The sequence below is a fragment of the Podarcis filfolensis genome (genome assembly GCF_964270895.1).
Source record: "Podarcis filfolensis genome assembly, chromosome: 3".
NCBI classification, from domain to species: domain Eukaryota; kingdom Metazoa; phylum Chordata; class Lepidosauria; order Squamata; family Lacertidae; genus Podarcis; species Podarcis filfolensis.
In genome coordinates this window covers 121,270,491-121,295,135 of record NC_139606.1, presented here as the reverse complement: position 1 = coordinate 121,295,135, position 24,645 = coordinate 121,270,491, and the positions used below count along the sequence as shown (strand labels likewise).

Genomic DNA, 24,645 nt, shown 5'->3' with positions numbered 1-24,645 from the left:
CACATTTCCCCTTAATTTTTGGAGGGGGAAAAGTGTGTCCTATAGAGCGAAAAATACGGTACTTCATGCTCCATGTTGATTTAATCAGGTAACTTAAACTGAGCCAGATCCCAGAACCAGGCGGAGTTCCCAGGGGAACTGCAGCTGTATTGCCTCTTCTACTGGACTCCAGCTTGGCAGCTCCTTTGCAAGAAGCAGCAGCAGCACAGAAAGCCTTTAGCACAGGATCTCCACCAAACCTTCCCCTTTCCAAAACTTTACCTGCTGGGAGAAACACGTCCGCACAGAGTTTTCCGTGTACCCAAAGGAAGGCCCTTCAAACACAGCTGTGGGAAGTTTCAGAACCTCTCTCAGAAACTGGTCAAACTTGGAAAATATCATCAGGCCGTTGGAATCCGACATCTGAGAGAAGATATCTAAAAAACACAAATCAAATTCGGATTAACTGTAAATGCTGCCCTTGTGGAAAGGACACAACAATTACATCTACTTTTAAATTATTATTTTTTTGGGCGGGGGAGGCAATGTTTGCACCACACGACTTTAAATAGGCTGTCAATGGCTCCTGATCATGAATAGCCAGAGTCAGGCACGCTTCTGAATACCAGCTGTTGGAAACCATAGAGGGAAAAGTGCTCCTGTGCTCAGGTCTTGCTTGTGGGTTTTCCACAGGCATCTGGCTGGCCACTGGGAGACCAGAAGGCTGGACTACAGGGGCCATTGGTCTGATCCAGCAAACTCTTCTTATGTTCTTCGTATACACCTTTCTATCACATCCCCCAAAGCAAGTGACTTTTTGTCTTCTGTGCACAGAGAATTTCCCTCTAAACATGACAGGCCAATTTCTTCTTGGAGAAGGAGATAACACCTTTAGCAAGATTTCTAAACTTCTTTTAAAAAAGGGACTTGCATTCTTAATCCTTTGCTGCACTCTGTCAAGGACTCCTGGAGGAGTGGCAGAAAGGAATTAACTGTGAATCTTAAAAGGTTTAAAGCAAGCCAACCTAACACAGCAGTGCTTGAGTGGAGAATGGAAGAACTATTTGCCTGTATCTAGAATGAAGTTTAGAGGAAATCAGAACGCCAAATAGTCCTGAAAGTACAGCGCACAAAGCTTTGAGAAAAGGAGCTCCACATGCGGAAGGATCAAGGCGACGATGGTGAAGCATCTTGGCTCTGCTGGTGGTGGAGGGGAGGAGAAAGACAAGCCAACTGCAACACTTCTTCTATGAAGAAGGAGGATAAAGAAAAAGGACCTTCCAAAACGTTCTTGTTTAGACAAGCCTATCCAGATGCTTAGAAATGCTGGTGTGAATTTTAATCTGCTAACTTCTTATATGTTTTAATGTACAGTGGTACCTTGCTTTGTGAACTTAATTCATTCCGGAAGTCCGTTCTTAAACCAAAGCGTTCTTAAACCAAGGCACGCTTTCCCATAGAAAGTAACGCAAAATGGATTAATCTGTTCCAGACTTTTAAAAACAATCCCTAAATCAGCAATCTAACATGAATTTTACTATCTAACAAGACCATTGATCCATAAAATGAAAGCAATAATCAATGTACTGTACTATAAAATAAATAAAACAGTGTTCGTAATCCAAAAAGTTAGTTAACTAGGCTGTTCGTAACCCGAGGTACCACTGTACTATAATTTTTTCCTTATTTTATGGCTTTGTAATTTTGTAAACCCCTTTGAGGTTTTTGACACTCAAGTGGTGTATACATTTCATGAAATGAATAAGCAGCAAGCTGGGAAACTGTAGGTTCTACAATCAGAAAGACTGTAAGAGAGCGAGGAAAGTTGACCAGGGCAAAGAGAAGCCAGGATGTCTGCTGGTTAAGGAGACAAATTGTGGGTGACATAGTGGAAATAGAACATCAAGAGCACACCCAGCCAGAGCAGAAAACAACGCTCCTTTTGACCAATACTTCAGATGGACAGCCCATGGCCACCGCCTGATCCTGTCAGCCTTGTTCCCTGGCCGCCTCTGATCTCAAGAAGGACCAAAACAGAGGCTTCAGTCTGGAGGGGCAGAGTGAGCTCACAGGGTGCCAGAAAAGCCCAAGGAGGGCTTCAAGGAGAGGCATCCAGCCTGACTGTCAGGCGGCGCGAGGAAGCAATCTTGAGTGCTGCTGAAGGGCAGCTGAGTCAGCAGTTATCTAACGTGAAATTATTTTCAATGCTAGGAGAAGAGGAGAGGGAAGATCAGCCTGAGTTTGAACCTCAGGCATCAAAACGTCTCAGGCTGACCCTGTCTGGGAATTTTATTCCTGGAGCGAAAATTAGCACCACAGTATTTTATTTTATATTAAAGTGGGGTGGGGGGAACAGAGAGCACAGGATAAAGAATGATGGCTGCAGTGCCCACTGGAACTCCTAGTCCACAGCCAGGAAGAAGTTATTTATACACACCCAAGGACAGAAAAGGGACGCGGGTGGCGCTGTGGGTAAAACCTCAGTGCCTAGGACTTGCTGATCATAAGGTCGGCAGTTCGAATCCCTGCGGCAGGGTGAGCTCCCGTCGTTCGGTCCCAGCTCCTGCCCACCTAGCAGTTCGAAAGCACCCTTAAGTGCAAGTAGATAAATAGGTACCGCTTTATAGCGGGAAGGTAACGGCGTTTCCGTGTGCGGCGCTGGTGCAGGCTCGCCAGAGCAGCTTCGTCACGCTGGCCACGTGACCCGGAAGTGTCTCCGGACAGCGCTGGCCCCCGGCCTCTTAAGCGAGATGAGCACGCAACCCTAGAGTCGGACACGACTGGCCCGTATGGGCAGGGGTACCTTTACCTTTACCTTTAAGGACAGAAAGGTGTTAGGAACCCAGTCAAGTACTGCTCTCCAGCAGGTGTGCCGCAAACTGAGCAGGCAGTCAGTTATTTGCAAAAGGACATTCAGGGATTGGCAGGAGAAAGCAGAGCCAAGTCCCCGGGGGAAGGAGGCTTAGGAAGGTGTCGAATAGAAGACGACAACGAGAGAAACTGGGAAAAGCGAAGGGCTGAGGCGGCCAAGGCAGCAGAAGAGAGGCCTGCCCAGAGCGGGAGAACAGCTGACTCCCATTCACCAGGGAAACCCCCAAAAGTGTTCCCAGGCAGCACCAGGCCTTCCAGCAGGCAGATCCAGCAGGCAAGACCAAGGAGAGAAATGGCAGGCACTTTCCCCTGCCCCACATTGCTACTCTCAGCTGAGCCTCAAGTCTTCAGAGAAAAGTTTTTCTCGTTCTCACCTAACTCCAGTGATACTTGTGGACAAGGGTCTGATCCAGCGACTTGATTCAGTAGACTCTTCCTGCGTTCTTGCTACTGAACAGGTAAGCAGAAGAACACAAAGCAAAGGATAGCTTCTGCAGCTGATGGGTGGCCATTTTATTTTTCTTTTAAGGACAGTATTATGCAGTATCCTTCCACCTACCCCGAATTATCTCCTTAAAATACTCACATCTCAACTTGTCCAGAATCTTCCCACCGCACATGGTTGCCAACATGGCTTTTATGGAAAACACCGTCAACTTTCCATGGCCCTCACTGTAAAAAAAACAAACTGCAGATCAATCAATCAATCATTTTATTTTTATGCTGCCTTTCCAAAGCTAAAACCATGCTCAAGGCAGCTTGCAACCCAGACGTTGGACGTTGTGACAGGAGCAAGTCTATGATCCATTCACGCACAGACACAAATTATTCAGCAGGATAACGCAAGAGCAACATTCAGAAAGTGTCCAAGAAGGAAAACTGCCCCACATTTTCCTGGCTGGTCATGGGGTGGAACATCTTATGCAATGTGTGGGGGGGGGGAGAGAGGGAGAGAGAGAGAGAGGGGGGGGGCTTCCATTAGCTGCGCCCAACAGAGGTTATCGGAATAATGAGATGTGCTGAGATGTTTTTGCCTGCATCCATGCTGTCAAACGTGATTCGGGTGCCATAAAGGAAAGGGACATGCTTTTTAAACACTCCTAGCAGAACGAAGATGCACAAAGGTCCTCAGCCGATTGACGCGCCATTACCCTAAGAGGATGACAGCATGCTTGCCACCTGAGCAAGACAAGAGGGCTTCTGGTATGAGAAGCCTCTTCTGCACTGACTGGGCTGCTTTGTACACACAGGAAGGCTATAAAGGAAAAAGGACTCCCAAGGATGCTATCAGCCCCCAAGTCTCAAAATATTAAGTAAACAGATCCTGTGATATATTATTGGACTTCCATCACGACACAACTTGTCCTCCTCTGGTCTACAAAGTCTTCTGCCTCCCAACTGCAACCACCAAGGAGGAAGAGGAGCAGTTTCTACTGGAGAGGGCAGCTGCAGAAAGACAGAGAGCTCCATCCGAAACACCATCACGACACAACTTGTCCTCCTCTGGTCTACAAAGTCTTCTGCCTCCCAACTGCAACCACCAAGGAGGAAGAGGAGCAGTTTCTACCGGAGAGGGCAGCTGCAGAGAGACAGAGAGCTCCATCCGAAACACCAGCACAGTCTTCCCTGCCAGTAAAACCAAGTTTTCCATCTCTCTTGCCCAAGAGCGCACACTGTTCCAACATGCACAGCAGAAAAACTTCAACAGCTGCCAGCCAGGTGAAATGAAGCAAAGCCTATCTTGAGGAGTTTTTGGCTCTCCTGCTCTTGGCTGGGATTAGAGGCTTACACATTGCTCCACAACGGCCTAAAATTGGGGATACGGAGGTTGACTACTGGAGATTCACACGTGAAACTGCTGCTTCACCTTCATATTCAGCCCCAAGGAAAGAGGCCAAAGGGACTAGGAAGGGGTGGGGCTGGTAGCCACAATTGGGTACAACATGCTTTCCCCTGCAGTAGCACAGAATGCGTAACTTGGGTGTGCAGCTCCATGGGGAAACGTTAGCCTGAGCCAGCCTTTTGCAACAACCGCTGCAGCAATTTCCTCGCCCCCAGCAGCTTGTGTAAAGGCACCTTTGGAGAGAGGTTGCGAGGAAGGCTCCTTTTAGCCTCATGGAATTGGACTGTGCCATTTTAAAAATGTAGTTTTTGAATCCACACATTAATCCCATCACCCTCTATAACCTTTCAACTAGTCAGATTTCTTGGCGTGTGGAATCCAAAACTGAGCAACAGGGTTTGAAGTGTGTGCAGAGTGACTTGAGTGTGAAAATGGCACTGGCCTTTTTCAGCTGCAGGGTCACATGCTAGGCCCATGCTCACTTTGCAGCAGGAACATTCGCTCTGTTTTTAATTGCTGACAGAGCAGATGACTATAGCACATGAGCTCACAAATCTGTCTGGATCTGCAGCCTGAAGGAACACCGAGACACCACAGGGGGATAAACCACCTTGCTCAAAGAAGGGCTCTGAGGATGAAACACGGGTGGGATTCTGTCAGGGGCCAAAGCCTGCTCTAGCCCAGGGGCGCCCAAGGCCTCAGGCTCTGCCCCAGCCCACGCAGTGGCTGCCGGGAAGCAACGCAGCCTGGAGGAGAGAGAAGACCCTGACCTGTCATATGCTGCTATCATGAAGTTGAGGAGAAGGCTGATGGATTGCTCCACGCTGATCTGGTGAGTAGAAGGAAGGCGTTTGTTCAGCTGGTAGTAGATGGAGGAAATGATGGTTTCTAATCGAGACACATTGATCTCCGTGTTGTGATCCAATGTGTTAAGGCCATTATCTCGGAAGGCTTCTATCATATTCCAGATATCCACAAGGTGAACTGGAAGGGAAAGGGGAAAGACAAGTTTCACTCCTAAGTGATGCAAGTTCAGTTGCGTTTTTATGAAGCATCCCTACTGTAAAACACAGTGACGTTTCCAGGAATTTCCTTCTACAGACATAGCTCATGTGGGTGGCTGGCTGGACGGCTATCCTATCTGTTGGGGATTCCTTAGCTGCAGTTTGTGCATTGCAGGGGGTTGGACTAGATGACCCCTTGGGTCCCTTCAACTCTTATGAGTCTTTGTGCATTCTGCTAACTCTTCAGCCAACAGAGTCAAGCTGCTCTCTGCCAGCTTTCTCCAGGGGTTCCGCCAGAGCTGAGGCTCCATGATTATCTGGGCATTTCTATTCACAATCTTAACTTGGCGTTGCAAGACTGAAATTCAGTTTACATGGCCGATCTTTGTGGCTGGCTGTCCAGGGTTGGGTGTAGACTTGCGCTTGCCTTATCAGTACACAAGGAAGAGGGGAAAGCCTGGCTGAGGAAAAAGTGGTGTGGGGAGAAACTGCAGCCCCTCACCACCCCCAGCCAGCCTCCAACAACCAGCCTTCTTGGCCCCAGCACTGAGGCAACCTGAGCGTGGCCACGTGCATATGTATATTTTGGCAGACTGAGGATGCATTGCATCAACTTTGGGGGATGCATTTTGGCTAGGAAACAGGACAGAAATACAGTCAGGTGAGTGGCATCCCTCCCCTCTTGGTCACACTAAACAAGGCCAGACGCTGCAAATACAGCATCTTGTCTGGATTCAATAACTGGGCGTTGCTGCATTTCCCTTGCTTGGTAAACCTAAAGCTAAGCCACAATTGCTTGTTTCCCCATTACCAGATGTCCCCATAGTGCGGTTTCCGCAGATACAGCAGCCCCTGGTGGCAAAACACAAAGAGGAGCCCCTTGAGAACAGCCAGGCTTTCCTTATTCTAACAGGGAAGGGTGGAGAGGGCGGGGGGGGGGCTGTTAGTCCACTGAACTCTGCTTGCAAGCAAGCAATCGACTGCCCCCTTGCATGGAGTGGGGGGGGGGGGAGATGGAGGATGGGCCAACTACCCAAGGGTGAGGTGTGGGTGGCAGAAAAAAACACAACACTTCTCTCTTAGGTGTGACACTCTCTAATGATCCATATGGAAGAGGGCAGGGTAGGGTACCTTTCAGCTCCACCGGATCAGGGCCCCAACCCTTTACTTTTTACCCCAAATACGGCCATGCCACATGACGATCTTGCCAAGGCCCTTGCATTCTCCAGGACACAATTCCCTGCTTCTTTTTTATCGCTTAGGTGACTTCCAGATGACATGTTGATTGAGCACTCATCCTGATTTGGTTACACAGCATCCTCTGTCTATTGAGCGAGTAGTTCTGAGTCTTTTGTGTCAAGCGATTGTTATTCTGCACTTTCTGGGAGGAAAGTTGCTCAGGCAGCCCAAACCCACTTGAATTGTGTAACCTGAATTTCCCAGGATGCCACTCCATCTCTCCCACAAAATACTGGCTGTCTGGAAGCGGCCTCCTCATTCTTCTCTCTGCCACGTGACCCTGCCCAACAGACTCTTCCTGTGACATTTTCAAACTAACAAGAACATACTCAGTGCCAGAGAGTCCAATTACACACACAGAGAGAGAGAGCTTCCTCCCACCAGGCTGTTTCCTTCTCTCAACATCATTTCTAAGTCACACGGCCTTCTCCATGCCTCTTCAACACACCCCTCTCTTGCACATTGCCCTGTAGTTTATGCACAGCTACAACACTTTCCTCCTGTCTGAACACTGCCCTTCACTCGGTCATTCAAGTTTTCTGTGTGTGATCTTCAAGCGTGTACTTCAAAGCACCAAAGTGTCCCCGGCCAGAAGAAAGCACATCATGGGATCTTCCAAATAAAAGTTAGTCTTTGTGTGCCTCATGTGGATCAACGGGAGGACATCAGCACATGACAACAAGGACGTTGTGCAAAGGAGGTGGAGGCACAGAAAGCTTTTCCCTTTTCTAAGATGTTTCTACAGAGGGTGGAAATTTTCACTTACGATTGCATCTTTTTTGCACAAATCTCAGTTTGCAGGCAGTCCGATACGTTGACAATCTGATGACGTCAAAGTTCTGAGCCCCTGTGAATTAGAAGCAAGAGAGTTCTTGTCTTATAGTGGGAAGAGGCCTTGGATCACATCCCGGCACAGAATCCATTTCCCAACTGAACTTTTGGCCTAGTTTTCAAGACAGCTGGTAATTCTGTGTCAGAACTATTAATTTCCTTCACTTCCTTTCTGAATTGTTTCCTATGAAATAACTTAAAATGGCACAACAGTGAAAACATCAATAAAGCATATATAACACTACATCATACCCTACGTCAATCACCCACCCGTAGCCCCAGTACTCCTCCAATCAGTGGGTGACCATTTGTGGCGTTTTTGTTGGACCTCAAAAAGGTCTTGCCCAGGTGTGCATTCTGGAGTTCTTACCTGCTAAACATTATAACAATTCATACACTTAAAAACAAACAAACTTTTTCACAGGAACATTTAACTAACCTGTTTCTGTGATTGCCTTTAGGATGTTGATTAAACAATATTTTTGTTCTCTTAGTAATGCTTTAAAAATAATCTATCAGTATTTGAGCAATAAAGGAATCCTGTCCTTTAAGGCCCCACAACATGTTGGCAAACAGCCTCAGAGCCTTGCCTCTCTCTCTCTCTCTTCTCATTTTTGCATCTGCCCTTGGCAATACCAGCAGCCGCCTCCTAGATGGCATTTCCCCAAATATCTCAAGGAAAATGGTCAGGGACGGAAACTGAGGATCAAGCATCGAACAGGGAGCTGAATCCCTGAAAGCTGAGAGCTAAGGTAGACCCTCGTCCCCAGAATTCAACCGATGCTTCTTTAGGGTGTCATGGGGTACGAGATGAGGTAACCACTAGATGTTATTTGAAGACTGGAACGTATAAACATATAAGCTTCACAAACACCCCTGGTCTTTGAAATGTGACACCCCAAAACATTCAAGTGGAACCAATTTAGTTAAAAAAATATTATTATTAAAATAAAAAACCCATGTTATTAAATATTTGTTTTACAATTTCAAATAAACATTTTACAAACTTTAAAATATCCAGCGACTTGACTTCTCTTTCCATGGTTCATTTTAACATGCATTCAAAAGACTGCAGAACGTTATTTTGTGAAGTTGTCAGCTACAGCAGAGTTCCACTTACTCATTTCCATAAACAGCTGCCTCTTCTCTGCCATCGTTCTCCTCCTCTTCCCGCTCTCCTCAATCATCCTAAAGACACAAAGTGAGAGGTTCAGCCCCATTGGCTTCTCTAGCTAAGCCAGCCTGCAGGGGGTTCGTGAAGTTTCCGTATTAATCTGATCTAGAAAGCCACACAGGAAACAGCGCATAGAAACCACTAGGCAAAGTGAACTACGCCAATTACTTTGGTAGTCTGAGATCTGGGATGTATGCAGAGCAGGGGGGGGAAATGCTAGCAAGATAAAGAAACCTCCTCCTGCGATTTTGTTTTAAATACAGACCCAGGTACAAGTGGGAAAGAAGAGGGCAACTTTATTTTGCAAAACAGGCTGATAGGAGTGAGATGGTTGCTTTTGCTTTAAGAAGTAAAAATGACACTAAAAACTTCTGCCACCTCCGTTTTGCAAACAGCACCGACAAAGAAACAGGCAGCTCTCCATTGTGGCTCCTTCTCCAGCATTGTGTCTGAGTAATACTGATGATTCCCTTGCTTATACTAAGTTAGTCCTCCACGTTAGCCACCAGAAAAGCTACTGGGACGACAGCATTTTTGCATTTGTTTGCAAGGTCTACATTGAAAGTGCAGGAGTTTTCAATGGGAGCAGGTGTGCAGCTCCTCTCCCACTGCGCTGGAGGAGCAAAACCTTTTCTTTCCATTCGGGACAACTTTATCACATGAAGCCCAGGAGTGGAATTCCTATTTTCATGGAAGGAATGTTTTTGCAAAACAAAACAAAAAAAACCTGTTTGGCTATGACATATGGCCTGCTTGCCCTCTCCCACTGATTTCGCTGCTCAGTCAGTTCTCTGAAAGACGACTATTAGCAGGATCAGTGGAGTCGTGCGATGCTCCTTAGATATGGCAAAGAACTAGCTTTGCCCTTTCTGTCCAGTTGCCTTTCACAAAAGTCCTGGTATTCTAAACAGTAGTAGCAGTAGCCTAAATGCATTCTCACATGTGCCAAGAGTTTTTGGAATGCTAAATTTAAAAAGATAATGCAAATTCTTTCCTCGTTATTTTTCTGATGTAAGAAATCAGATGGGGAAAAGTAAGGTGCATGTCAAAATGGAAATGTAAGGTAGAAGTACTGGTACGGGAAGGGGCTGATGGAAGCGTGCCCTATGACTTTTGCCTCGGAAGGCAGGATTAGCTAAAATAATTTTAAAAGTTTAAACGTCACATGCCTGGGTAGCCTTACTGGTGATCCCAGGGAGGCATCATAGTTTAATAATAATAATAATAATAATAATAATAATAATAATAATAATAATAATTTATTATTTATACCCCGCCCATCTAGCTGGGCTTCCCCAGCCACTCTGCGAGGCTTCCAACAAAACACTAAAATACAATAACCTATTAAACATTAAAAGCTTCCCTAAACAGGGCTGCCTTTAGATGTTTTCTAAAAGTTTGGTGGTTATTTTTCTCTTTGACATCTGGTGGGAGGGCATTCCACAGGGCAGGCGCCACTACTGAGAAGGCCCTCTGCTTGGTTCCCTGTAACTTGGCTTCTTGCAGCGAGGGAACTGCCAGAAGGCCCTTGGCGCTGGACCTCAGTGTCCGGGCAGAATGATGGAGGTGGAGATGCTCCTTCAGGTCTACTGGGCCGTTTAGGGCTTTCAGGGTCAACACCAACCCTTTGAATTGTGCTCGGAAACGTACTGGGAGCCAGTGTAGGTCTTTCAAGACCGGTGTTATATGGTCTTGGCGGCCACTCCCAGTCACCAGTCTAGCTGCCGCATTCTGACTTAGTTGTAATTTCCGGGTCACCTTCAAAGGTAGCCCCACATAGAGTGCATGGCAGTAGTCCAAGTGAGAGATAACCAGAGCATGTTTACTGGGGCAAGGGTGCCACACCAAGGAGCTGCTCTCTTGGCCAATACTACAGGACCTATTTTAACAGGTTTCGCTCTTCTTGGAGCTCATCAGCTGTAGGTAACGGCCTATTTTGCAATACTTTCTCAACGGGAATGTGATGATCGGATGGTCAGGAACACGGAGCACCATTTGCCTCTAAGCCCTACTCAACCCCACCTTCCAAGGACACAATGTATTACAGCATGCATTATCTCTGAAATCTGAGATAGCTGTTGTCCAACATCTGATGTGCAAAAATTAAAATTAAAAAAACCAGCTGGCCAGATTCCTGGCCAGGTGTAGGCGGAAACAGCTGCCTGGCCACATTTGCCACTGGTTTGTGTCTGCGACTCTTAGTGGCAGGTGTGAGCTCCTTTTGAATAAGAACTCAGGGACTAGGCCATCAGCCTCTAACACAGCTTTAGCAAGTGATATAAAATAGCAATGTAAGCATCATTAAGTTCAACAGGAATTCCTCCCAGGTAAATCTCTCTCTCTATATAAATCTGCAGTCTGTCTGTCTGTCTTATTTATTTATTTTAGTTGCCCATACTAACCCAAAATCCTTAGCTATTTGAATGCAATCTACAATACTGGGCAATTACACTTCTATATACACTTAAACTCTTTGTCTGCATTAGATTCCTTGGCCTTCTACAGCATGTGAAATAAACTGACCACTATGTTTGGAAATACATACAGCAAAACACACACACACACACACACAAACCCCAAGCCCAGAAAAAGTTGTTTCAATCTGTACATACCTTTTGTTCTCCCAAGTCAGAGGAAGAGAAATCCTTTTGGCCAGTAGGCCAAATCTTAATCTCCTCAACCTCTTGTGGACCAAGTTTGACAGCCACCTGATATCATAGGGACACCAGGAGATACTGCACTTAGAAGCCTCAGTTGTCAGGATTTCAAAGTGCAGGTTTGAAGGAGAACCATGGAGGTTGTTGGAAAGCCCTGTGCTGCGCTTTGAAGACCCAACAACCAAGTCTGCAAGATGTAGCACTGGGAGGTAAAAGAGGTTTCCATGATTAAACGGAAACTATGTCCCCTTCCTTGAGCAAGGTATGCTCCTACCACCAGTGAGCTGAGAGGTGGCTGGGTGGGATCATGCTTTGCTCCAGAAAAGAAACAACCAGGAGCTCCCTTGAAGCTCTTGATTTTCCTTTGAAGCCCTGCCCTTACCTGCCCACATTTGATGTCAGGTCTAGTGTCAAGTGTAGGGCAGGCAGGTGTGGCTTCCTGGAGAAGACCTGCTGGGCCAAGGGCATGAGGTTCTCCACCGCTGGTCCTAAGGCCATGCAGGGTGGGGTAACCGGAAGGACAAAAACAGAGACGGCTGATGGTTCAGAAACCAATTAGGATAAAGCCTGAGATGGGAGTATTTTCATGGATATATTGTCTAATGTGATAGGAGTCCAAAAGAGCATTGTGCAGAGATCAAAACATTAATAAGGCTTTGCCATCTCCTCTTCCTCACTGCGGTCACCTGTGTCCTTGGCAAAAACCTCTCCCAAGGATTAGGAGGGTCACCAGGAAAGGTGTGGGACGTGGCCTGAAGGCTGCAGATGAACACTGAAGGAGAGTGATGCCTCTGGCACAAAAGGAAACATATTCTACCCACACAAGCACCTTTTGAATCCATGCCAATGTTGAGCTCAACAATATCCAGATTCCTGACACTCCTTGATGCACTGATCTCACAGGCTGGATGCAGACCTCAGGCTCCTTCCACCACACAAGAGCGGAAAGTGCCGTGCATCCCACTGCCACCTCAGCTAAACAAATGTTGCAGGTTCTTGTGTTGCTTCTTGAAGGTGGTGATTCTAGATGGCACACTGCCTATAACATTTAATATACCCTGACTTTTACAGATGGATGGATTTTTGCCCACTGCAATAAACTTCCTTTTCTGGTATTGGAATTGAAAGATAATTAATGAGTACATTTGTAATTGTTGTTTGAATAAAAGTGAGGCACTTCCACTTTTTAATTCCATATACGTATGTAGCATACAGTATTACTTTACTGCATTTTATATTCTTAAACTAAACTGAGTTTAGCTCTAATAGGAAAGATATTTCAATATTTCCCAAAATATATGTTTTCCAAGGCTTTATCTGGTGGACTTATCCCTAAGATTCCCCCTTCAGCCATATCAGCCAAGTATCAAAATAACTCTGCTTTCTACTTTTCATAGTACAGCAGCCACACAGCTCTGGAAAACAAGGCAAAGCTCCTACATTTGTACATTTTTTAAATGGAATTCCATGGGAATAGAGTAATGCCTGCTGAGATTTCACTGTTTAACAATGTTTTACTCATTTTACCATTTTAAATTATTTTGCTGCCTACCAAAAACATAGGAAATTGAACAGGATACAACAGATACCTAGGATGGCACCCATTTCTCTGCGTGCTTAGATCTGCTGCCACAATTGGGAATTCTATTTCTTCCCCATCCCATGTGTCCCCCCAAAATATACCCTGGAGGGTCCCCCAACCCACCAGAGCAGATTTTGAGGGAGGGCTGCAGAGCACAGGAGAGGAAGTGTCAGTCTGTGGCAACAGTGAAGCACAGATCACACTCGCTTAGTCCACAAAGTAACCAAAATATTTTACACCGGACAAAAGTTTTTTATTCATCAGTCGGGGCGGGGGGGGGGGGGCACACAGCACGATTCTGATGCGACTTTGCAAATTTAGACTTGAAGAGACACACACAGAGAGACATCACATTATTTTGACAAGCTTCATTATTTCGCCAGAGAGAAAAATTACACAGATTCAAATCTGGAGTTCAAGTGGGCTGACGCAGACAGAAATTTTCACACCCTCAGGAGTGCCTCTGTGCTGTAACTCAAAGTTAACCAATCCAGATACATGTACAGCGAAACCTTGGTTCCTGAACGGCTTAGTTGCCGAACAAATCAGCTCCCGAACATCGCAAACCTGGAAGTGTTGTGGTTTGCGAACGTTTTTCAGAAGCCGGATGTCCGGTGAGGTTTCCGCTTGAGTGCAGGAAGTTCTTGGAGCCAATCGGAAGCCGCGCCTTGGTTTTCGAATGGTTTCGGGAGTCGAATGGACTCCTGGAACGGATGAAGTTCGAGAACCAAGGTACCACTGTACTATGCTGGACATTTAGCACTAAACTTGCACTTAGCATGTAACTATGGCTCCTGTTCATCTTATCTAGGACAAAGCAGAAGGGAGAAAATAATAAAAATAAATAATAATAATAATAATACCCTGCCCTTCTGGCTGGGTTTCCCCACAGAGCTCACTTTTTGTGCACGATTCTGAGCCTGTTGTGTAGGCTGTGGAATCTTAATTACACCTTCTGAGCTTACAGAACATTTAGCTACAGCACGACCAAACTCTTATTTAAGAGATAAATTCTATAGTGTAACCCCTGCTCCGAGTACACAACTGCCATCTATTCTCCTACACAACCTGGAGGATGTGAGCGGCACATTAGCTGACACCACTACGACTCAGTTTTGCAAAACTACTACGGTATAATTTTCTTCCCACAAGGGCAAACCTCTCCTAGTCCAATTACAATTCACTGCGGACAGAACGTGAGATTCTACTTTTAGGTTACATCTGCATATGCTGTTGCTCTGGAGACCTTCCCTGAACAAACACACGAACAAAAGGCAGAGCAACAGGGACTTTGCCCCTGCTTGCTCCACTAGGCAAGCCAGCCACTCCCCCTTGCCAACTCCCCACCCTGTACAACTCACCCCAATCCTCACTATCTCCCCACAGCTTTTGCCACCCCCCATGCTGCCCGTCCTCCACGCTGAAGGAAGAGGGCAGCCACATGAATTGCATACATTCTTACGCACCTATCTTTGTTTTCATTTTTATTAAATCTGCACACCACCCTTCATCCCAGGATCCTGGGGCAATTCACAGCATAAAAATGCAGAATGAGAACACAACATATATAATAAAACAAGAACAAAAACAAACTAATAACACTTGTGCCACGTTTTCATATACATAGCTGGGGGCAAGGCATCCCACCTTCACTGCTTTTCATTTCTTTTCAGGCAATGGCATTGTTTCAGTTCTGCAACAAGCGTGCCACAGAGCTGCATGGGAAACTATCATGGCTTACTCTTCCAGCACAACAGAATTCACATGGGCAGCGACCAACTCTTCCAGAGATAGCCAAGTCTGAACCAAAGGGATCAATGTGGGTGTGCTTAGCAAGAGAGATTCTCTCATTATGGAACTGAGATTTCAAATAAGGCCACACAACCCTCTAATCCAGGGTATCCAACAAGGCAACCACTAGACGCATTGGACTACAACTCCCGGCATCCCTGACCACTGGCCGTGCAGAGTGAGACCAACGGGGACTGAAGTCCAACATATCTAGAAAGTGGCTATCCTAACTCCAATGTATCTTCTTGACAATGGAGAGTTACCAGTACTTGTCCTAGCTGGGTCCAAGAGTCTCTAATATTGCTATCCTAAACTTGCCTCTCTCATGCCAAGGAGGCCTTTCTGTCATTTTGGTCAGTGGCATGAACTTCTATGGCAACAACTATAATAATAATAATAATAATAATAATAATAATAATAATAATAATAATAATTTATTATTTATACCCCGCCACTCTGGACGGCTTCCAACTGAATATGAAAAACTGAATATGAAAATCAGACATTTAAAAACTTCCCTAAACAGGGGCACCTTCAGTTTTATTTTAAAAGTAAAATAGTTGTTTATTGCCTTGACATCTGCTGGGAGGGCGTTCCACAGGGCAGGTGCCACTACCGAGAAGGCCCTCTGCCTGGTTCCCTGTAAGGGAGGGCGTTCCACAGGGCAAAATAACACCTGAGTGAGATTATATTCTCTACCTGAGGCCATGCATTCTGTTGAAGTAACTCCAAAAGAAGATGCAGGAAATCCAACAGTTACAAGTTCCCCACCCCAAATCTGTTATTACGCCAAAGACTTCACTCTCTCCTGGGTAAGAGACTAGTCCAGTAATTCCTCATACAGCCTGATGAAGATTTACTGTAGTCATGTGAATCTACTGCGCACCTAAATTTTCAAAACCTTGAAACCAATAAAGTTTGCTGGCGAATGTAAATGCACCATCAAATCTAATGCGCACCCTAATTTTGGTGATGTAATTTGGCCCAAACAAGTGACATTTGAGTAAATACGGGACAACAAAAAGCTGATCAAGTCGCAACTGCCTTTTGGAGCACAACACTTCCTTTTCCTAAGAGCAATATTCATTTCAATCTGGCAAGTTTTGCCCACAGCAATCGTTTGACTTAGCCTGTTTGGCCTTTCCTTGCAGTTTGCAAAAAAAGAAAAGAAAAGAAAGGCTTTTGATTCCCTTAAATGGCAGGCCAGGACAACTTTTCTTTTCAGGAGATGGTCATTCGCAAGGAAAGCAACAAGGTGGTTTTAATGCAGGAGGGATCAAGGCAGAAGACAGCAGAATCAAGGCAAGAAGCGACTGCAGAATAAGCAGCAGGAAGAGCGAAACAGCAGGATCAATGACATGGCATGCATGTTCTGCTGGCGGAAAGCATGGGCTGCTATTGAGAAGTAGGACTGTGGAGAGCACAGATCCACTTAAACCAAGTTTGTTGGGAAGGACTGGGGAACAACCCCAAAGCACAAGTCAACAAGAGGGAAAGGGCCATATTTTCTAAAAATAAATAACTGATCTGAATTGCCTCCAGCTCTGAAACTTATTACAATGCAATACTGGAAATGACTTTTTAAAATTTAAGTGGGGGATGAAGAAGAAGAGATCACATGTTGCGGTTCAAGCCTGGTCAAAAGCAAACTTTTGAATAAGCTGACTGGCAGCTTTTCTGGTTTTGCAGGCACCATGCACAATATGCTCCCTACAGCACAGCTGCTGCTTCCACTGCACAGCCTCCATTGAAATTAATGGAGGCTGCACAACAGCACTTGACAAACTGCACCTGCCTTCTTCTAATGCAAGACCGTGTCGCCATTGCATTTTCAGCAACAGCTTTTCTCCTCCTCCTCTCCCCTCTTCAGTAAAAGAAAACCCCCACGTAGCAATGCAGGCAGTTGCTGTTTATGAATAACAGAGCTGTATGCTGAGAGAACATTAGCTCTGAAAGGAAAACTCTGTTTATCTCACCCCAGTTCTGCAGCAGAACAGATGGAGGCAGCCGCAAACAGAGAGCGCCAAATCCTCTGGGCACACACACCCCCCCAATTCCTGGGCCCATGGAAAAAAGCAGCACAAACCAGAAGATCTGGCTGCTTGTTTTCAATTCGTGTGTGAACTCTACCAACCCATAACTCTCCACACACCCTTACCTAGCACACAACCACTTTCCTCCCTCCCTCTGCCCAGCCTTTGCATCAAGACATTCAAGCCTGCAAGGATGAGGATAGGGAGCTACAGAGCTCCATCTCCCCGAAAAAGAGACTGCCAGGAGGGCCCTTGAGGAGCAACCCTGGCATCTGGTATCATTCAGGTGTTTTAGACTGTGCTTATTGGGTTGTTTTGGTCTTGTGAGCCATTTTGAGTGCTTCTCTCTGGTTATACAGATAAAATTAATTTTTTAAAAACTCCTTCTCCACCGTGTCTCCTTAGCTTCCCAAATATCAGAAGGCTCAGGAAGTGTGCCGTGTTCATCAACAGAACCTCACATACAGTCTCTCCACCCAACCCATCCTTCCTCAAGTGATTCTCAACACTGACCATCCCACCTGGTCAGCATCTGGTCTGATCAAAAGGGGCTCTTCTTATGCGTGGTCTGGGGAGTGGTCTCAGAAGGCTTGGGAGAGTAGTTAGCCACAATGTGTGGCTACCACAGAGTGAGAATCTGGCCACCATTCTGATGCAGCAAACTGCAGAGGCCATCTGCCCACAGTGTCTTCAGCTTCTGGCGACTGGAAGAACGTAAGTGGCGAGTTCCTATTCCATTTTCTGTACGTTGTTTTATATACTTATGGAATCTATATTCAACCTACTCTAACCTTTATAATCTAGCATTTCACAGCAGTTTGCTCACAACTTCATATTACCACTGCTTCCATATTCTTTTCCTTCTCAAGTGTGTTCTTTGGGAGACAGAACCAGCAATACAAGAATTAAGGCTAGAAGAAACTGCCTTAGTACCAAGACACCAATCTCTGAGACTGGCTCCTAAGAAGTTCAGGATGTTTTTCCAGCTTGATGCAGGGCCTTAAATGTGATCAAAGATTGCCTCAGCATCACACACGAGCTTAAACTTTCCCCCTATGAGTTGCCATTAAGCTAATTCTAGGAGGCACACAGCCTTAGGATGACGTACCCTTAACCTTTCAGCATGATGAAATGCACTATTCATTCCCACTCTTTCACAATCCAGGCCAGTGTATAGCCAAGACAATGCTGCCCATTACACTTGAGCGTGGCTTTGCCAAAGACATTTCAAACATCTAAATGTCAGTCCTTTGCCCTTCCTGAAGCCATCCTCCCAAGCTGTATACATGAAAGCTTCAAGCAGTTCTTCGGACCCTGAAGAGTGAGCCCTGTGGCCAGAGCGGAGCAAGTGCAGCTCAGCCGGTCAGAGCAGCGTTTTAACGCCTACAATTGACCTGCAGAGCTACTAACTTGGTAAACACATTATGAACTTCACTTTGGACAGAGCTGAAGAAGCCAACCTATTTCTTTTTATTTATTTTATATTGCTGTCCTTCTCCATACACCAACACAAGGCAGTGTACAATTACTATTATTCATTTCATCTCCACACCGCTTTATATTTTAAAGAAACTTAATCTCAAAGCCGTTTACAACTTACATTAAAACATCAAACAACCCAGAATAAAATATTACACAAAAAGGCAAATATAGACAACACAACTAACAGAAAACTAAAACGTAATCTTAAAGATTTCAAAATAAAACATTACAAAGGAGGTCAAGTGCAGAATGCACATTTAACACAGCAAAGGTAACCCAAAAATATATATATCTCAAACATTTCGAAAGAGAATGTTACAATTATAATCAACGAAACAGAACTCAGTCCACTAACATTTACACTCAAAGGCAGCAACACTGAAATATGGAATAAATTTCAAACTCCAAATACTACCTGTCCTTTAAAAAAAGCAGATCTCCCCACACATTTCCTTGCACTGAGGGAGGTGGAGAGATCAACTAATCATGCAGATAAACCTTGCTTGGTGCCTTTTAAAAAAGCACTTGGGGCCAATTCGGATTTCTTTTTATGCAATTCAGCAGCAAGACTATTAATAGTGTCAAGTACAACAGTCATAATGTCAGACTCCCCAATCAAAATGCCACACAAACAAAATATGCTCCATTGTCAGGGTATTATGAATTCAATGAAAGGTACCTGTAAACACTGCATGGGAAAGTATGTAGACCTTGTGAGCTGTAGGTTGGTCTTTTATTTTTACAATGAGATTGTTGGGATTCAAAAAAACTCCCGGTAGCTTTCAATTCAAAATGGGTTTCTATGGTGCATTAAACAAAATATTTAGTCCCCTTTTACATACTTATTTTGAAAATGTATATGTATATTTTGAAATTATAGTCCAACTGTTTGTGAAAATAGAGGAAGACAAAATAAAAGAAGGAAACAACAGAACTGGACTAAGGAAAAGCTTTAGACGTTAAAGCAAAAACATGTGTAACCAATTAAAAAACAATTACAAGGGCTGCTATGCCATCCTATGAACACTTACATACAACATTAATAAATAACAACAACAATAATAATCAGGATGGAACAGATGCTGTTGCTTTTCTACATGGTCAATTGAACTTGCTCTCTTGAAAAAGCATATTTATTATTTAGCAGAAAGGCCAGGCAAACACACGGAGGCTTGGCCATTGCATCATGTTGAGTGAAAGTCCTGCCTCCTGGGCAAATTGTGGACATTGAGTCCACATGGCATTTGGGCTTCCTCCTTCCTGGAGATGTGGGATTTCAGGAAAAAATTAACTGGAGAGTTTCTCTGTGCCAATTAGGGTAATTTTTTGGTGCCCCGAGCATGATCTGGTCTAACATGTTTATTTTACTTTGAAACCGCCACACTTGCCAAATACCATTGCTCCTAATGAACTGATTAAATGAAAAGTTTTCCACAGAAAACAAAGCAATGGAAAAGAAATTCCTTCCACATCACTGCTGCCTGTGGTGAACCATTTGCACAAAGCAGCAAGGTCAATTTATACCACTTGCAGTACTGGAAATCCACATCTCAGAAGAGTTACACAATCTGACCAGATCATCTTAGAACGCTCAGGATGTGAAATCACAGGAACCCACTTACACACATATTCTAGGCTCAGATACAGCAAAGTCCATCCTCCATCATTCAAGACAACCAGCTCAGGAATAGGATGGAAGTTCATCTGCCTTGTCTTAAGCTGCATCTGGAGAAGGGCTGTGGGAACTAACTCAAGCAGCAGCCGGGAGGGAGGCATGGAATGTGGCTGGAGCATGATCAGCACACGGATGGGGAACAGGGCAGTGTGGGCTTGCTGGAGGAGGAAGGGACCCCCTGTGCTGCAGGTGGATTTATAATAATAATAATAATTTATTATTTATACCCCGCCCATCTGGCTGGGCCTCCCCAGCCACTCTGGGCGGCTTTCATAGAAACCAAAACTACAGTAAAATATCACACGTTAAAAACTTCCCTGAACAGGGCTGCCTTAAGATGTCTTCTGAATGTCAGGTAGTTGTTTATCGCTTTGACATCTGCTGGAAGGGCGTTCCACAGGGCGGGCGCCACTACCGAGAAGGCCCTCTGCCTGGTTCCCTGTAGCTTTGCTTCTCGCAATGAGGGAACCGCCAGAAGGCCCTCAGTGCTGGACCTCAGCGTCCGGGCAGAATGATGGAGGTGGAGACGCTCCTTCAGGTATACTGGACCGAGGCCGTTTAGGGCTTTAAAGGTCAGCACCAACACTTTGAATTGTGCTCGGAAACGTACTGGGAGCCAATGTAGGTCTTTCAAGACCGGTGTTATATGGTCTCGGCGGCCGCCTCCAGTCACCAGTCTAGCTGCCGCATTCTGGATTAGGGATTTACTGATTTACTGATCCCTGCACATAGTTAACCGATATTATTATCAATGGGCTCTTAGGTCACAACACGGAAGCACCAGCGGAAACTACAACAGGAAGAGTCTGGATGCCAACAGTGAGATTTGAGTTGCAGGAGCCTCATCTCCTCTTGGCTCTCTGGACTCCCACTAATCACAAGTCTTGCATACCTCAGCTGCCTCCCACTTCCCACAGCCCCACCTTCCTGTAGGCCAGGGATGAGCAAACTGTGGCCTTCCAGAGGCTATTGGATTGCAACTCCCACCAGCTGCAGCCATCATGGCCTCAGTTCAAGGGTGAAGGGAATGGAGCCCCGCAACCTGTGGAGACCCTAGTGTGCAAGGAAGATGGAGGACCTGTGGCCCTGCGTGAGGGGGTGCTCCAGTGCTTTTTTCTCCTTTTCTCTCTCCAATATTCCACTGTTAAGATTGCTGCTCTTCAGGAAACTGCCTCTTTCCCTCCCTTACCTTATACAGGTGACCCTGGTGTTTCTTCAGAGAACCCTCCTGCCTCCCCTCTTCAAGCTTTGTTACCCACCTACCTTTTTCCAAGGAAGGTCCTCTGCTCTGCTGCCTAGTCTGCACCTTTTTCTCAGCCCTCTTGCTTCTGGCCTCCCTGTAGTCCCTTATGCTTCAAGGCACCATAGACATATAACGGCTCACAGGGTCTCGAAGCTCATCCAACCCAAACTCCCTCCAGTTCATGAAATTCACAAATGCAGCATCACAATCAGTGTTCAAAATTAGCCAGGCACATTTTGCACCTGGCTGCCGGCCACTTGCGACCAAGTGAAGACGCCTGGGTGCCAGGATGGCACTTGAAATCCCCACCATCTAGAGGTGCATGCCTGGAGATCCTTGGATCTTGACACACACGAATACCTCACACACTAATACTTCATCCCATAGAATTCCATCCATTATACTTTATCTGCACAATGAGAATGTTTCTGTGCAGCCTGAGCAGGAGCAGTGAACAATGTTATAGCTAATTATTGTAGCTTGTCTTCACTTATCCCACCCCACTGCCCTGGTCACAGCTGTGAAGAATATTCTTACGCTATGAATGGTCTGTGTTACCATCAAGAAAAAGAGGTAGGAATAGGCCAATATATATGAGGACTGTCCCTGAATCAAGTGAATTTTCTTCTTTAAGTTCTCAGTTGTTAACCTAGCTCATGGTTGTCATCTGAACTAGTCATGTGTTTAGCGGGCAATCAATCACAGCCAGTCCAAGAAAAAGAAGACTTTAGAGCCATCTAACCAAAAAATGGCAGCAAGACATTCTGTTTTGGCAACTGCAACCTTCGTTTAAGAGTATCTCAAAAGTGCACATCCACTCAAGGTTGCAGCCGTCCAGGGCTGCTTTTCAGCGAAAAAAAAAAAGCCCCAGGGCTTTCTATTTCGGCCATTTACATGCAAGGTACCCTTTGTCCCCAGATGCAGTGCCTTTCCCCAAAGGCAGCAGAAGCTAGCCAGGCAGGCACAGTGCTGTCCCTCAGCAACTGGTGCTGATTCACCCAGGTAAAGAACCCAGGAATTCAGCCCGGGCTCAGTGCTGTGCAACGCTGGGCTTCAACGGGGCCCTGAACTCTGCAGCCCAGCCTGGAGTGCTTCAAAACCAGGCAAAGCTGCTGCTGCTATGTTCCAGGGACCATCTGCAGGAGGCAAGCTCTTCCATGGCTTGGAGACCCTGCTTGCCCACAGGGCATGCCTGGCACTCATGTGGAGTCACGGATAATGCCCGATCTTCTTCCATTTCCTAACCACCTGCCCCCCTCCACTTTTGCCCCAAAAGCCACTTAGACGGAAGGTGCAACTATTGGGGGGGGGGGAATCTGCCTGGCTTGGGTACCATAGGAAGGACCGGCAACAACCCAAGAGCCTCGTGGCCTCTTAAAGCAGGCAGAGGCAAACTGGGCCCTCCAGCTGTTTGGGGACTACAACTCCCATCATCCCTGACCACTGGTCCTGTCAGCTAGGGATGATGGGAGTTGTAGTCCTAAAACATCTGGAGGGCTGAGCTTGCCTGTGCCTGCCTTAAAGGCTAAGAAACGTATGGCGGCGCCCAGAAGACCCGCTCAGCGCCCACCGGCCCTCCTCCGAGAAGCCGCCGGGCCTGCCGCTCCTGGCCCTTGCTAGAAAGACCTGCGATCCGCAGCGGAGGCGCACAAGGGGGGGGGACCCTGGGGGGGCAAATCCACGCGCACCTGGGAGCCTCGTTGCCCCTTAAAGCAGGCAGAGGCAAACTGGGCCCTCCAGCTGCTTGGGGACTACAACTCCCATCATCCCTGACCACTGGATCTGTTAGCTAGGGATGATGGGAGTTGTAGTCCCAAAACACCTAGAGGGCTGAGTTTGCCCGTGCCTGCCTTCAAGGCTAAGAAAGGTATCGTGGCGCCCAGACCGGCCCTCCTCCCTCTCCTCCGAGAAGCCGCCGGGCCTGCGATCCGCGGCGGAGGCGCACAAGGGACGGGGGGGGCGGGAATAATAATAATAATAATAATAATAATAATTTATACCCCGCCCATCTAGCTAGGAGCCCTCCGGGGGGGGGGCAAGCCACGCGCACCGGCCGCGGAAGGAAAGGATTCCCTCGGGCCGACCCCCAACAGGAGGCGCCCTACCTGGCGGGGCTGTTGTCGGGGCGGTGAGAAGCGCAGGCTGTGAGCCGAGGAGGCGCACCCCCCCCCCGGGAAAGGCGTCCCGGGCCAGTTCCCGCCCCGGCGTGACCGAGGAGGGCGCCCCCTCAGGAGGAGACCGGGGGGGGGGTCTCTCGGGGCCCACTTACTTCTCGGCCGGCCCGCCCGCCTCCTCCCGGCGCGGCTTCTTCCCCTCAGGCAGCGGCTGCGAGAGGCTCGCGCCCGAGGCACGACGCGGCGGCCCACCGACCCGCGCTCCCGCCTCCTCGGCGGCGCGCCGACCAATCCGGGCCTCGGCCGCGGAGAGCCGTCCGCGCCGACCAACCCGCGAGGCGTCCCGGGCCTCCCGCCGCCGAGGGCGTCACCAATGGGGAGGCGAGGACCCGGCGGCCGCGCCACGCCAGGCGGGAGCCAATCGGAGGGCGCGAGGGGAGGGCCGAAGGGCCGCGCTCCCTCCTCCTCCCCCCCCCACCTCCCAAGGGCGAGCCGGGGCGCATGCGCGAGCACATGCCCGGCCAACCGCCTCACGCGCGGCCTTCTGCGCAGGCGCGGCCGGCGCCCGGACCCCGTTGCCATGGTGACGGGAAGCGAGGGCCGCCCCGTCTCGGGCCTCGGAGCGCACGCGCAAAGGGCTCTGCCGCAGGACCGAAGACCCCGCCCCGCACCACGTGACCAGCTCCCCGCAGGCAGAAAGGTAGCAGGTCAGGGAAAAGGAGCCCCTCCGAGAATTATGGGAAGTGTAGTTCGCTGCTGCTCAAGCAGGGCTTCCAGGCCCAGCATTCTAAATAAAACTGCTGCCACAGCTGGATGATGATGATAATAAATAAATAAATAAATAAATAAATAAATAAATAAATAAATAAATAAAAATAATAATAATAATAATAATAATAATAATAATAATTTATTATTTATACCCCTCCCATCTGGCTGGGCTTCCCCAGCCACTCTGGGCGGATTCCAACCAAATATTAAAATACAGTAATACACCAAACATTAAAAGCTTCCCTAAACAGGGCTGCCTTCAGATGTCTCCTAAATGTCAGATAGTGGTTTATTTCCTTGACATCTGGTGGGAGGGCGTTCCACAGGGCGGGTGCCACCACCGAGAAGGCCCTGTA

General features: G+C 47.0%; 1 protein-coding gene across 7 annotated transcripts in view; it reads right to left on the bottom strand.

Moving 5' to 3' along the window:
- The window catches only part of DTNB (dystrobrevin beta), a 106,876-nt gene extending 83,074 nt beyond the window's left edge, over positions 1-23,802 (bottom strand). For 4 of the 7 annotated variants that reach the window (XM_083605186.1, XM_083605185.1, XM_083605188.1 and 1 more), the window contains exons 1-6: positions 23,510-23,610; positions 8,888-8,955; positions 7,703-7,783; positions 5,464-5,677; positions 3,437-3,522; positions 262-416 (exon numbers count right to left, since the gene is read on the bottom strand). In XM_083605186.1, the coding sequence (XP_083461312.1) occupies positions 262-416; positions 3,437-3,522; positions 5,464-5,677; positions 7,703-7,783; positions 8,888-8,954 (603 nt within the window). In that variant the 5' untranslated portion in view covers position 8,955; positions 23,510-23,610. Of the gene's footprint in view, positions 1-261; positions 417-3,436; positions 3,523-5,463; positions 5,678-7,702; positions 7,784-8,887; positions 8,956-23,509 lie in introns of all 7 variants that reach the window. The other 3 variants (XM_083605184.1, XM_083605187.1, XM_083605183.1) reach the window with 3 other exon arrangements.
- Positions 23,803-24,645: the final 843 nt, after the last annotated feature.